Source organism: Bombus pyrosoma, linkage group LG8 (genome assembly GCF_014825855.1).
Source record: "Bombus pyrosoma isolate SC7728 linkage group LG8, ASM1482585v1, whole genome shotgun sequence".
Classification (NCBI taxonomy): Eukaryota; Metazoa; Arthropoda; class Insecta; order Hymenoptera; family Apidae; genus Bombus; species Bombus pyrosoma.
In genome coordinates this window covers 5,453,725-5,470,090 of record NC_057777.1, presented here as the reverse complement: position 1 = coordinate 5,470,090, position 16,366 = coordinate 5,453,725, and the positions used below count along the sequence as shown (strand labels likewise).

Here is a 16,366-nt window from a genome sequence, read left to right as displayed (position 1 = left end):
CTAACGTGCTCTAAACTTTTGAGCGGAAGCGAAATGAAATTTTTATGAGCTATTCGTGATCTCTTAATAGTGGAGCTTCTATAGTTGGCTTCCATGGCGATATTTAAGCTACTAAAATCTGAATTTAATCAACAAATTGTTTAAGCCGCCACGAGCCACTGGCAAATTATCTTTATTTTTTCGTCATTTAAATTATGTTCTGGTAGATTTCAGATTTCAGAGTTAATAAAATTCGACGCAGAAATTAATTTATACGAAACTAAATTAAAACTACGATTAATTAAGACCTCAGTAGACGAACAGATATGCTTGTTAGAAATATCTGTGAAAGGGAAATATTTCAACGACAATATTTCAATGAAGGCTGTTCATTGTTCGATCTGCGATTTCATAAAATTTTTTCGGACAATGTTGTGACGTATGAGAGTCCTGCGAGGTCGTTCTCTTCAGGACGCAATTAAAAATTCACGAAATATTTTCAAATGGTTCCGAAATGATGGCAAACAACGAAATTATATAACGCGATTATTAAAATTTCGCTGCGGACCCGGGCATAAAATTTCCAAAATATTGCAAGTTTATGCACGGTCGATTGAAATGAAATCGCGTTTCATATTTCGCGAGTGACTTCGTAAAACGCAATAAAAAATCGACGATAACATCGAAGTAACAATTTTCCACCAATTTGGATGGTGGAAAACAACCAAGAGAATAATCGTCCAACAAAGAGAACAAAGGCTGAAATTATTCAAAGTACAATACTCGCAATGTTCAATGGACGAGGCAAGTTTTTACTTGAATTTCATCTTCGATCAGATTTTCTTGATTAAATTAAAAAAAAAAAAAAAAAAAACAAAAAATGAGTTTGCATAAGATTCGCTGACAAGTGCTAACGCTTTTCTGTCACGTGTCTATTATTCTAACGCATTTTTTTTGTAGCTTAATAAAACAATAACCCACTTTATTTAATGAATTAACAAACAGTATGAACGTCCCTTTGTCCCATTGCGCGATGAAAACGAATAGGAAACGAATAACCAAGGAGAAAAAAGATAAATAAATAGAAGGTGAAAGGGGAAGAGGAAAGCAAAGAATTTGGTTTATAAATGGCCAAGTGAACGATATTTTTCTGGAAAACCGACCATACCGTGGTTTACCGCAAATCAACAAGACTATGGCACCGAAGGGTTGAAAAATGCATAGGGAACGACGGCCGAAATAAAAGAGGGAAGAAATATGTTCGAGACTCCCGAGCGGAAAAAACAGAAAGGAGAGGATACTTTAGATTGGGCGGCGTTCGAGAACGAGGAACGAAAAAGGTAGATGGAGCGTAGAAAAAAGGGGTGGCTGAAAGCAAAAAATCAGAGGGGCAATTGGGTAGGAAACGAGTCGATGCGCCTAAAATTTATTATGGGGAAATCGGTGAACATTGTTCGAAATATATAGCCGTGTAGAACTGTGGAATTACTGACGCTTCCAGCGATTATTATCCCGCATTCTCGCGTTCTAAAATTCGATGATATAATCTATTGTTCGATACTCCAATTTTTCATATTGAATTTGTCAGGCAGGATAATTCTTGATTGACACCGAAGAACGACTTTTAGCATCAGGATCAACACTTCTGCTAAAGTCGGATTAAAGAAAATCGGCAAACGAATTCGTAATATGATAAATTCCATACGTTTCGTATAAATCAACTTCCAACAGCGTATTCACAAATAAAGCTTGCACAAATATCGATTTATCTGTACCTTAATCAGACAAAAAAACCATCCCATTATTTTTTACTTTTAATTTATCGATACCAATCTACCCCTGTAACTTGCTTAAACAAAAACCTAGTCCACTATTATCGTTCCATATTTTTCATACAATTTCTGTTACAACATTCTCTAAAACATTTACGCCTCTCTATTTATACAACATATTTTTCCCTATTTTCATGGAACATACACTACCGCCGTTCTACGGAAAAAAAGTGGAGAGAACATACGGCGTATTTAAAAAAGGAGCGAAGCGAAATTTCATAAATTTTATTTCCCATGCACGTGGCAACGCTTCGAATAAACGTGGAACTACAATTTGATATTTACTTTACCGCGTCCTAACATTCCGACCGCTTTCATTTCGCTTTTGTAGAAGGCTCGAAGGCAAGAATACTCACGAGCAAACAAGGTACTAGCCTTTCCATGATACTCGAGAATAAAGCGTCCTTGTTGCAACATTCAGCGAAACAAAGAAAAATGCAGCTGGGAGGCAGGAACGAAACGCGTCTCGTTTCGCGAAATCGAGCGTTCTTCCGTCTGGTTAAAATCGACGAAGTCACGAACAAGTGAATCGGTGGAGAAAAAATCATTTCAGAACAGAAAGAAAGCGTGCCGGCGCGGTAAGAGACGTCGCCTCGGGGAAGGTGTATCGGTCTAGGAAATGGAAATTTAAATCTTCCTCGGTATCGAGGCCTCGAATTCTCTTTTCTGCTTTTTCCCCTCGTCCGTCAGATTGGTCCTTTAGCCATTCTTTATCCGTTTGCTTTATTTCTTCTTCTCAATCTTCTCTTCATTGTGCAATCTTTGTAATCTTTAAATGGACTCTTTGCTCCCACGGACTTGAGATTCGTGACGAGTATCAAAGTAGGCCACTTTGTCCGCTGGAAAATGAGTTTTCGCGGACACGTACTTGGAAAAAAAAAAAGAGAACGCACCGAAGATGTTGGTCGAACGACCACCGGGAATCCTCGCCGTTCCCATTTTTTCTCCCGTCAAGAGCTTCTTCCCCGTTTTACTTCCGTAGTTGCTGTCTCTCCTTCCCGGCTCTGTTATTTGGTTTTGTTACAGTTTTTCTTACCACCGGATTTCTGGGTTTGTTAGTATGCATGCCGGAACGCCTGTTACTTCTTCACGTCAGAATTTCGTCGTTTCATCCTTCGGTATTGATCGAATCCGTGGAATATTGTTCAGGTCATTTAAACTCGGTTTAAGATGTGTCCTCCGAGAGGAGCGAAATTCCGTCGATCAAAATTTGTATAAGTTTACCTCTTTGAAAATCGAGTTAATTATTTCTGAATTACTGAGACTTGTTTCGCTTCCTGGATTATCAAAACGCTTTATATAATACGAAGATGAAAGTTTTCCACGGTGAGTGTCCAAATTTTAGGTTGCCCCAGAGATCTCTTTTGTTTTATAAGGAAATAATGGATGCACAATATCTTCTCTTTCATATTAATTTGTTGAATTATGTAGGACCTTAGGAATAGAAATAGAACAAAATGGATCATAGAAAGTTCGATGAAATAATATAAAGCAAAAGATGTGCGACTTCGGTGTACTCATTTTTACACTCTTTACATCTAACTAATTGTTTTCTTCTCAACTATGTCAAAAGATTTATCACGATTGTCGCGTATTATCTTCGCACATAGCAATAAAGCAGCTGGCGCTCACTTAGTTGCATTTTAATTCTCTTTCTTTACATCGCTAAACTTCAAACTTAGCTTGCAAACGATCGCTTCTTGAATCGGATCGAATGAAAAGTTGATAGCGTAGTTTGTCTCTCGCCAAACAAAGCTTAAATACACGATCCGTCCCTTGTCTGAATTGCAAAGGATCCACGAGTACTAGGCGCAAGGAAGCAACCCCATTAAAGAGGAACGACGTTATTCATCGCTCAGGTAAACTTGCAGCAGCTTCCTCACCGGGCAATATTTGCTGTTGTCCATCACCGGCATCAATCCTGCCTTCTAAAAACCCATTAAAAATTACACAGGTGCTAGCTTCTGCCCTCTTCGACCGTATGCTGGTTCCCTTTCATCTCTTTCACCGTCAACTCCGACCGAGCCTCTGCTGTAGCAGAATTTCGGAGATCTCCGAGAATTCTTCAGACCTCAAGGTAAAATTTACGCTGTGAAAATCGCGCGGAGATCCTCGTGTATTCGACTTGCGGATCTCTTCGAAATCTTCGATTCCTTCTGTGCGATGCCAGAAACCGTCTAGCAGAACAATTTTTCTCAATTTTCACTAAATGGATCTTTTTTTTCTTTATCAGGATACGTGCGCGGAATAGTCGCATTTCCATTCATATCTTTCTGTCACTACTTTTATAATCTAAGTTTGATAAAGTTCAGAGAAATTGTAATGCATAGAAGAATGCTGCAAACTATTTCTTTGAAAGGAAATTTTCTTTTCTTTGATTTTTGTAGCAAGCTTCTGCGAAACATTTATCGTCCTAAGTATGTACATACGGTACATACGTGTACTTTGATGCTTAATTCTTTGAGGTTCACGATTTTAAAGAAAACAAAAGTCCAAGTTGCACAGAATCCCACCATTTATTCAGCTTCCACATTAGTGTAAAACATCAAGTAATATGTTTTTTTTTTATTATAAAACATTTTATTCGCTCGTAATAAATTTTAAGAAAAGAAACAACGTGTACAGTTGCGAAAGAGAAAAATTCACTGCACCACACAATTCGTCAACCTTAATCACAACAGTGTTAACAACTTACTAATGCGTTTTAATTTGTATAAATTTTTGTTTTCACTTATTTACACATTTACCTTTGGTGCATAGGGTTGTCAAGTGAATAAACAAAATTCTAAAAATGAAACTGTCTGACTACGAGTAACTTCAACTTTCCGAGGTGTGTTAAAACATATGCCACTATGCATAAAAAGCTAAGAAAAAAGTGGGACTGTTTTTAACCCAGTTAATGAACTAACGAATATATATATATATTTCCTGAAGAATGAAAAATTCTACATAAAGTTGAAGAAGGATCATCGAGTTTAATAATTACACACAAAAGAATCGAAGGCGACGATGCAAAATTCGAGAAAATTTCAAGTAGTTACGTTTACTAATAAAAGTAGAGTACAATAGAAGAGATCAAGCCAAGCTACTCAGACTGCTAATTGGACACAGAAGACTAACGCACAAATTTCTATTACAACGAGGAGCTGCTCCGTGTTGCGAACCCTGCGATCTACCGCTCACGGTACACCAGGCGATACTAAATTGCACAAAATTAAACGAATCACGTAACAGAGTCAAAATCCCCAAGCAACTCAAGGAAGTATGTTTAGTTTGAAGCAAAGTAGAGGAAATCTCTTGAAATTCAACAAATCGACGCTACACAACATTACGTTACTTACGTTAAAGTACATACATTATTGTAGCATCTACTTACTAATTAATCGAGTCCAAGTGTGCTGAATCATAGTACTCTTATACGACTATGAAAATTTCATGCTACGAAAACGAGCTGTATAGAACCCGATAAAAAAATTTCGTTGGAAAATGAATTTCTTGGGAGACTGCGTGTCGATACTTTCTCGTAGACACTTTTTACTCGAAAATGAAAACCATTCGCCAAGTTTTTCCAGGGAGTACTTGGCTTATGGAGTCTCCACGGGTAATTGATACATAGTAAACGGTGGCGACTGACGGCCACATTTCGCAAGTATGCTCGGCCACGTACATATTTCATACTCATCCGTCACGGAGATTAAGTGGCTGCCAACACGTGGTTACCCTCGGCAACGAAGCAATTTTCAAACCAACCACCTCTCTCTCTCTCTCTCTCTCTTTCTTTCTCTGTGTAACTTAATAAAACAATCTCTAACTACCTCGTGGAAGACCAAAGAAAGTTAAAGAAGCTTTTTATAAACCGAAAAGACAAATGAATCAGCCTGATGGAAAAGCCTTAGGGAAAGAGTAACACCTCGAGGGCGTTGTATGCAACATGGTTACACAGGTCGGCGAGCATTAACGATGAAACGAACAGCGTTGTCAACCACGCTGCAATTGTGCGAGTTAAACTGTGTAAGTTGAAGTTGCCTAGAAAACCGGGCTCGTTAGAAGTTGCAATGAAAAGCCATTGGAGTTAACGGTGGACTGTATGTAATTTTATTGCCGAGTAATTTTTGTTCGGGACTCGTCCCTATTTGTAATTCGGATATTCAAAATGGGATGTTCGATGGAGGACACTGCAAATTTGACAAATCGATAGAAAATTGTCGAACCTCCCCTGCAGGTTCAAATATGTTGCCATTTATATATAAGATCATGAGTTACATCCAAATGTATTTTAATAAAATTTTTCCGCTATCAGATACAAAAGAACACACACTTGTCGGATAACAAATACTAACAAGCTCGAAAAAATGAAAAAAGAATGATCCTGCGAGAAAATTGGTGCTCCATGGTATTCCTTTCTTCAGACCATTCAAACTGTATCATAAAAGATTTTCATTTCATGAGAAACAAGGTTTATTTAGATGGTCTCTTTCGTCTCGTTCGGGCAGCCTGTCTGTAACAAAGTTAACTTAAAGCATCGTCACGATATTTTAGTTGCACGAAATTCTAGCCGCGTTCTCTTCTAATTTATTATTAATTAATTTCCCTAACAATGTGAATCAACTACAATACCTGTACAAAGTCGGCAGGTGTTCTAATACTTATGAACGAGTTATACCTAACTTACTGGACCTGGTTGTCATTTAAACGACGCGTCCACGAGAAACCGGTGGTCCTCTGGTAGTTTGTTAACGAAACGAAAAAACCAGCGACCAGAGAAAGGGAGAGAAAAAAAGAACGTTTCAACTCGAAGCATTAAATAGACACGCAGCTTTCAGTTAGCTCGCGGAGTTTCGCAGAAAAGACAAAAATTAGAGCGACCTTTCTCGCTCTCTCTCTCTCTCTCTCCCTTTTTCTCTCTTTGTTTTCCTTCAACCGGTAAAATAGCCGGGGAAACTGGCAACACGAGCGGATGATATTAATTCCCTGGTGTTTTGTTTCGGTTGCTTGGACCCTTATTTTAACCCACGGAGGAACATGCACGTGGACGAAATATCTAGCGGATTCAAAGTTTTTCCGATGTAATCTCGCGGTGGGTATGCGTAACTCGCACGGACGATATCAATCTCCTTTTTTGTCGCTGTTTCGAGAAACGCCAGTACCCAGAGATGCTTCTGTGTCAGTTGGTCTTTTAATATGTGCGTGGAGTTTTGGTAAAAAAGAAGCCAATGGCAACATCATCGAAAATTGTTCGATTTGTAGTACGAACTAGATTCAGGTAGGTCTGAACGTGAACAAAATTTCCAAGAAAGAGAATATCAGGACAAATAGAAATACTCTAGAGTGAACAGATATTTTTAATGATTTATAATCCTTTGATTGCTGTTGGCGTCCATAAACACTGAAACATAAAATTCAGCGTGTTTGATGAGTAGGTGCTCCTTTATTGTTTCTTTTATTTTTATTTTTTTTTTTAGCACAGATATGTCTGGATCGCTTGGTGCTACGTTTCTCAATATGACGAAACGCTCTTTTTAATTTGCAATCTAAATTGAAAAGAAATTAATTCAATTCGTATATTACTTCTAGCATTTTTCTGAAAAAAGCTAGTAGACGCTGTTTGAACCGACTGAATATTAACGGTACTGTCAGAAACTGTAAAATAATGGCCATAATATATCTGGAATAACAAGCTGAATACTTTATATCTGTGCCTAGATTTCCAAAAGAAATAACGTTCAAATTTCTAGCAATTTCATATTCCATATTTCTTTCAGAAAGAAATAACGTTTACGCTCTGACAAAAAGATGATCTGCAGCACAGAACAAAAATTTTATCTCATGGAGGTTGGACTATAATAAAACAGTTAAATTTTCTTTTACATTATCTTTAAACTCACGCAGTATTGAAAATTCTAATCCAACCATTCGCCAAATTTCAACTTAAACGCGATTCTATTTAAAACGTCAGTACCTTGAATTTCTTCCACATTTCATCCTCTCTTAACTTCTATAAAGCTTTCTGCTTGAAATAACCGGAAAAGGAGTGAAAGCTGACCGAAGACACGTACGCATACTCGTTGCACGCTCGCTTTTCGCTTCGTGCACGCGTCAAATTATTTTCTAAAATTCGATGTAGAAAGCACAAAAGCTACGCGTCTTCAAGCGTCAACCCAGCTAGCGTAGTTTTCGTATCCGCGATAGCGTGAAACATCAAACAGAATGCGAGACAGGCCGCAACAAGATTCTTCCTTCGGTTAAGTTTTCTTCCGGGTTACACGAAATTTCTGACTCTTTGATGACGTAACTTTGCATTAAGCTCGAATTACGTTCAGTATTATTGTTATTAATATTAGTGTCCATAATGTTAAATAACATCATAGTCAAAGAACGTGTTGTTTATGGATAAACATGCTCGAATTATAATTACAGAAATAATGTCGTGACGAAGTGTACTTTTAATTTCTTCGCTACGTCAGACGTATCAAATTCATACATTTTACGACCTCTATGAGTATGCACATTCTTTTCACTTCCTCCTTGAATTTTTATTATCATGACGCCTTAATGCGTAATGTGACTGACTGTTTAAATGGAAACTCTGATGGAAATTTCTTTCCCGTTATACGAAATAAGTAGATAAATAAAAGATTCTGTAGGCGTAAGGTGTAGGTTCAAACCATCCTGTAATTTTGATTCCTCTGCGTCAAAAGGATATTATATCGCATTGCTATGTGGTGTATTTATACTACAAACTGGATACTCTTTATTTTTTAGTCAAATCCATTCGCAATCGCGATTTGGTTGAAAAATGGATTTCTCGTCGTATTTATTCCAAGAAAATGTTCAAAGTTGCGTGAAAACTCTGTTGCTTACTAAATGTCGGCACAATATTCGACGAAACGGCACAGAGGATAAATAATCTCTACGTGTCACTTAAGAAAAGTTGGGGAGCTCGTTCCCGGAATCCGCACTGTTTACTCAAACGCCACTGTGTATGGTTACGCAAAGAAATAAATATTCAAGATATTTCGACCGAGCCAAGGAGCAGAGAAAACACTAACAAAGATAAGACGAATAAGCTCTCACGTCGAATTCTGCGACATTAAGTGTCAGAAAAACCGCGCATTATATCCATCTCCTAATCTCTGTGCCAAATCCTCCTTCAAATGCAGCACTGTGGAACGTGCGGACGTTGCCTACGTATGTGCGAACGTGACCAGCGAATTTTGATTTTTGTCTCGAATCCTCGTTCAAATTCCGCACTGTGCAGCGTCTCGAAACTACTATTTTTTGGCTCTACTCGACAAATATCATACGCTATAAAGAAAATCATAAATTCAATATACCTCGAAAACGAAGTCGAGCCAGTCCTTATCTGCATGCAGTTTTCCATACGAACGCTTACCTTAGGATAATGGATCGAGATCGCGGACGTGTACTGGAACGTCAGGCTTCCTGGGTAGCCGTAAAACGGTATCGTTATGATCGGTGTATGGGAGTCGTCGAAGTAACCGAAGGCCAGTTTACTGCCGCTTGGAGAGAACCATAAAGCCTTGTTCGAGCCGAACACCTCCTCTGAAATGGAACGAACAATCGTTAGACCGCGGTTTACGATAACATGCTACATACATATTGTTCGCGGTTGTTACTCGTGCGCACACAGTGTACAAGCTTGGAATTCTTTGATTCAAACGCAGTGGATGTAAGTGTGATTTATATGGTGCATTTGTTGCAATGAATTTACCCATCTAGCGAATTAAACTAGCAAAGCGGACATTCCGGAATTTGAAATCTACGCTTATGAGGAACATTCCTAATCATTTTACGATAGTAAAAATATTTCTTCTTTCCTTTTGACCAATATTGCGAAATAACGATGTACTCGATTTAATCAATAATCCACAATATTTAGAAATTATATGTTTCTGCGAGAATTTGAATATCAAGTTTCGCAGTGATTGCAGTCGATCGACTCTTTAATGTAAATTTCCCTCTGTTTCAGGCTAAAATTCCCGATATGTATTTCGTTATTGGAGTAGTATACGATCGCGGTGTTTTCATTAAAAAGTTATCGTTTATTTGATACGATACACATATGTATGAAATTGGAACAGGCATACTTGGTGGAAACAATCCACCATATCGTAGCCATATCATCGTTTATTCAAGAAAATATTCTTCTCGCAATACGGCCGTTTCTACGAGAAAACCGAATTCGTATAAACGAATTCGCTGTTCACTCCCGGAAATTATTCTCTTAAATCGTGCTCCTTTAACGGGCAAACAGAAAGGAGAACACACGAAGACGAGGAATTATATTCGACGCGAGACATCGTTCGAAAAATACGTTTCTCTGGAGAGCGTTTCAACTGTCCACGAAAGAAGTTTGCTCAGAAAAATATCTTTCTCTCTTGCAACAAGGAAACGCCATATTCACGGTACACTTCGCCTTTTCGTGTAATTATTCTCGTTAAATAAACAACTAGACGACGCACGAAAGTAAAGAAAGGAGATGAAAATAAAACCGGGGATGAAACACGAGAGGAAAAGTTTATGTTGTACAATGTGTGTTAAAGAAAATGTGTGAGATATTTTAAAAGGCATGACGCTAGAAATCAAGATAATGAGAAGAGTTCGTATATAAAAATGTCGTTTGAGGCTTATTTTTCAAGACATAGAGAATTTAATGTTGCTAGTAGTGCGAGTCAATGAATCAGCCGGCGAAGCTTCGTCTCTATTTCATTACTCGCGTTTCATGCTTTTCGCTCTGGTGGATAAAATTCGGGTCAAATTTCAGCAACGCGTAATACTCGTTAAAATACGTACAAAGACCTTTAATGAACATGAATCAAAGTGGCTGATTAATTTCGCTATTAATTTTAATACAAATATTAATTTACATAATTTTTCATCTGCATATTTATTATATTCGGTTATCCCGTAAGTAATGTGATTTTTCGAAAGTGTTCGGTTTCAAACACTGGCAGTTTTCGCCTAGTAACCGAAATTTTAAAAGATTGGAATCGAAAGCTTGATAGAAGCAGGCAATGAATTATGAAATATACGGAAAAATTCATCACTGATCGATTGTCGACTGGTAATTTTTCATTAGATCTGATATATGAGAACGATTGTATTAAGTTATAGAATGATCTGATACGTAATAATATGGAAAATATTCTTCGATTTAAGTATACAAATATCTTTTTCTCTCGCTGCGAGTGATATTAATTAATATCGGTTTGATATCACGGTCAGCGTTTACTAAGCTTTCCTGCATATTTCCATCAAATGGATATTCTCTCCAAATATGATTCTTTTTGAAACACCCTGCATGTATAAAGATGCGGCACACAGAGAGACGCATTTTCTTGCAGAAGCGTGACCGCTCAAACGTCCGTTTTAAAACACGTCTAAGTAATTTCTTCGAAATAATTTCACCGCTGAGCTCGAAAGCACTTCACCTTTTCTACCTTTCGTCCCTTATATATATATATTTTTTTTTGTTTCTTTTTATATTTTACGGTGCGCGCTGGCGTAAGCCAGAAAGGAGTTCACCGCTCAAACAGCGTTTATCGAACGAAACCCAACGAGAATTCGCCGCAGCTTGCGATTTCGGCTTTCGTACGCGGCGTCGTTAACGTTCTGCTCTTTTCCTCGCGCGATCTCGTCAACGCTCGTACACGTACCGAAAGATGAAAGCGTAAAAAACGGGTGGAAAGGTCCTGTCAAAGAAGATAGGGTGAATTGGCCGAATTTGTGAATTTTGAATGCGGTTCGTTTCGGTGTGACAGGAATTTGGTAGAATGCGGTGAATTTTTCTGGAAATGCCGCGACAGTATTTCGTAAGAAAGAAGCGCGAGAGTGTTGGAAAAAAGAGAGTCACGGCTTTAGTTTAAAGTTGGAAATTTGGAAAATATTTAGAGAAAAATGTGGCAAACTAATGACAATCAAAGAAACGTTTCTACATATTGCTTGCATATTGCTTGCATATTCATTAAATATTTTCTTTGTAGTGATACAAATTCCTGACTTTTCTTGGCTTTGGTTTGATTATCGCGAATTTTTTCGCAAAAGTAATTTCAACAAGCAAAATGTTAAATTAAGTTTCAAACAAATATTTTGAAACGCTAGAAACAAAATGGCAAATAGATCTTTGAAAAAACTTGCTATCAAGAGAGCATAGAAATATTGCACACAAAATATCGATTCCAAGTAAGTGCAGAATTTCTTAACGAATTACTAATAATCCTCTAATTAAACGCAATTTATAAGAAGCACCAAACAACATAAAGTATCTTTATATTCATTTATAAACTATTTGTAAACTAAAACTATCATTTGTAAACTAAACACCTCTGTTTCTTCCGTATGATCATTAACATAATCAAATAACAGTATGAAAATTAACATATTCATATTTAGAAAAAATAGATATTTGAGCGAGGAAACATATATGATATAAGCTATTAAAACACTGACAGCTTAATTCATGGTCTAATTAAATGCCCTAATCAACAGTTGGATTTAAATCACCGAAAAACTTATAAATGCTAGAAAAGAAAGGCTGACAGAAAAATTACTCGACTTCAATCATGACGCGTAATTATCTTTCTGATAACCAATTTCTCTTTCTCTCTGACTTGCCTTTTCCACAGGTTTCTTTGAACGATTCCCAGCTAAAAATTCTGGGAACCTCATCGCAGGCGACGCGCCTTTGGTAAAACGTAAGCCACGGGACACGTTTCGTGACTCTGGCCGTGATTACATTGGCCGGTACTTTGTAATTTCGATTCCCGCGATATAAATGCAATGCCATTTATGCACCGCCTTTCTGAAGGGCTTTTGTATAACTTTTACCCCCGCAATTTCACTCCGCAAACCCCGCGGCCATTCGCCCTATTACGCAAGCCAGGTTTTTCAATATCCTTGCAATAAATTCTTGATCAATAGCCCCGGTGTCTTTTTAATCTATCCATACGGCAGATAAAAGGGGTAGCTTTCAAGCCCTTTGTGATAAAATCGACAGAGTCTATATATTTTCGAAAATTCCCGCTGGAATTTCCATTCCAGTGAAACTGTGTACCTGAAAAAAAAGAGCGATTCAAATAGAAATTAAAAAATCAGGGAATTATTCTGATTCACGTCGGCACGTTCGTGTTTTAGTGGATGGAATCAAAGAAAAAATATCCTTTTGGGCAGAATGATAACTGGACGAGCAAATATATCCATAAGCAATGCGATTCAAACGTTTGCTGATGTTACAGAAGCACGTAGAAGTAGAGCGATATCGATCAAAATTATTCGCGGTTTACAAATCTTGGAAAGTAGTGTACTTTTTAATTTGATAGCCAATCGAACTGTCATTTTATTTTATTAATTTTGAAAAATATTTTTGCAGCCGTTTCGTAACGACTACCGGACAGACCAACGTTTTATTTTCATTAGCTTTGGAATCAAACAGGTGTACTTTTGTGTACTCATCAAATGTTTCAAATAGTTATTCGTCATTATATGGAAACATTGAGAATATTAAAATGTAGCTTAATGATCATATTTCTGGCCTCCACTTAACCGTAACAGGATAAAAGGATAAAAGGATAATTTCGGAATAATTGCATCCGCGTTGGCGTATTAACATTGAAGGGACGAGGAAAATAAAAAAACAAAAAATCTATATGTCCTTGTGGACAGGGTGGGAGGATGGCTTTGTTGTATCGACACGACATCATTAATACATTCGCTCTAAAAATTCACCATAATTCATGCGGGTGGGCGTTTTATTAAAAAATTTCGTTGAAGCCATGTTGCAGCTGCAGCTAGCCCGCGTATTTTTCCGAATATGAATCATCGTTTCACGGGAATTACTCCCGGAGGACGCAATAAATCTGACAGTTTACACGGACCTAACGAGTCGCCTATTTATCCGCGCAATTGATACCGTGAATCGTGATTGATATTGAACGTATAATATATATCGATGCGATCGTGTGTGAAATTCAAACGTTAGCTGATGTTATGGAAGCATGACAATCAGGGCGATGTAAGAGAAAATTGTAAATAGCGTCGCAACGCCTGTCAATCAATTTGGCAGTGGATCAAGTTGTAATTTTTATTGAGATATGTATAATTTTATGTGCTAGACTAGCTTAGACGCGTAGTAGTAATACTTGTATGCGAATACAAGTAATCTCGAAAACAGATGAATGTAAACTGTTCAGTCGGTTAACAGTCGCGTACGGAGGAAAGTGCTGAGACGCGTGCAAGTGCGTATCGATGAATATCTTTGAAATCGCTTAACAAATAAATGTATAATTATTCTGATATTAATTCCAAGTGTAAATTTAGTGTTCCTATACCATTATTTCGGCTATTAAGATTCCAAATTCTCAACAGTTTCATTTTCTGTCGCGACATGTTTCTCTTGATATGAAAAATTATTTCGCGCGAAATTTCACCCTGTACATTCGTTATATTTATTAATGAAAATACCTTTCGCTCGACTAAGAGGGACGTTGTTAAACACCGAACGACAATTTCGTACGATTTTACACGATTTGATCGAAACGAAAATTGATTCCGACGAAAATAATAGAATTTAAAGGAAAGTTGGTGATATGAGTGAACGATGGAAAACATATCGTTCAGCAGTTGACTTGGTCGAAAATAAAAAAAGAGCAGAGGCTAGAAGAAACAAAGGTTCTTGGTCTCTGCAGAGGTTTGAATTTAAAGCCCTTCAACGCCAGCTAATTAAGTCGTTTCGAACGAAGAGGCATGTGCCGCAATTAAAATATTCGAGGCAAAATTATTTCCACCGATGTAACGCTGCCGTTGGCAGCCAGCAACCAGCTCGAGAATTCATGACATAACGATTTCCATGCGCGATAAATTTGTACGGAGTTGGAACTTCATCTAATTCACGTGTTATTATTCCCTTTGTAGCTAAAGTATTATTATTATTTATTTATTATCATTATTGTCGTTATTATTATTGTTGTGTTAAGCTCTCGCCCATTACAAGCTTACATGATAAACTGGTCACAAATAGAAGTAATATATAAATAGAAATAGAAACAGTATAAAATATAAATATAATAATTCGTCAATTAAACTAAATTAAACTAAATTAAACTTAATGAAATTAATTCTCATAGACAGTTATTAGAGTCCGCTTTTATATATTTTACAATAAATAATAAGATATGATACATAAATAACAAAAGCAATAGAAACCGTAAAATAAATGAAAATCTTGGAAATACGAGTTAAAAAAATTTCTCATACTGCATCAGAATCTGTGTTACAGAGATTGGAGATTTAAAATGGACATTATTTACCCCGCCGGAAATATTCCGTTTACGGTTTGCCGGTTCTTTCTTCAAGAAAACAGTCCAACTGAAGACAAGAAAGTTACTTGAATCATATTATCTGGATCGCGAGGACACTGATTTAATTTTGTTTGGTGTTTCATTGAAGCTCGTTCGTGCCAACACAGTGAACTGATAACATAATCGAATTCCATTTACCGAATCCTCCTTTACTCTGGAAATAATTTTATAGGATTTACGATCGCTGGATTATATTTATAATGTCCAGCAATTAAAATACACGAACGTTTAGAGCAGACAATCGACGTAGATTGTGTAGCCGATGATTTTGAAGAATCGCGTGCGCTTGAATTATTTTTGGAAAAGCAAAAAACGTGGAACGATTATTGGAGAACGATTCAATCTTTGAAATGGTTGTCAGAAAATGGAACAGACACGGAAACTGAGAAATACAAATACATTTAACAAACCAATATTGGCGAGGAATAATTTGAACGAGAAAATACCAATTTTCAAGCTACACTTAAAGAAACGTAATTTGAAGTAGGCAATTTTGCGTTTCGTTTGTCGCATTTTTATACTTCAATTTTATTCCTCGTTTAGCGAACGAAATAGATCTTTAATATTTCAAAAAAGTATTTAATATAAAGTCGTGGCGAAAAACCATGTATATCGATGAAAATTGAAAAGCTTTCTGGAAAAAGAACTTAAATGGCGAAGCCGAGACAAAACGGTGGATAGGGTAAATTGCGTTGGAAGTTTTAATATTAGTCTTCTAATATTAATACTAAGCTTTAATCTTTTAATATTAGCTACGTTTAAATTGATAATTGTAATGACTCTTAGCGAGCATTCCTGCTCTTATATTTACAGAATAAAGAAAAATTTCATTACAAAATTTTATAATTCTGCCACTTAACTGGAAACTACTCTCGCCTTATATCTACTTATTACATCTAGCGTTGGCCCCTTTCTTCAAAAGTTCTTCCACTATTTCATATTTCATTGGAACACTAGAAAAATACCTTCTAACGTTAGAAAGATACAATTGGACTAAAAGTATGAAAAAAATGTAACAGCGTTAAACACTGTACAAGTTCTATCGAGGCTGGTACCTGTTTTAAAAAAAAAAGATAGTTTTCAAAGAAGATAGATCAAATAACACGATGTAAATCGTAAAAGTTTCGCAAAATTCTAAACACTGCGCAAAATCGAAACGTTCGAACTGGCAAAGCTTAT

The 16,366-nt window shown here is 36.8% G+C and overlaps 1 protein-coding gene across 10 annotated transcripts in view; it reads right to left on the bottom strand.

Annotated features, from left to right (window-relative positions):
* Nucleotides 1-16,366, bottom strand: part of LOC122570308 (venom dipeptidyl peptidase 4-like) — a 296,735-nt gene that overhangs the window by 74,285 nt on the left and 206,084 nt on the right. For all 10 annotated transcript variants that reach the window (XR_006317782.1, XR_006317783.1, XR_006317781.1 and 7 more), the window contains one exon: nt 9,205-9,374. Coding sequence is in view for 7 of the 10 variants with exons in the window: in XM_043732434.1 (XP_043588369.1) it covers nt 9,205-9,374 (170 nt within the window). In the remaining 3 variants the exon portion in view is untranslated. The remainder of the gene's footprint in view (nt 1-9,204; nt 9,375-16,366) is intronic.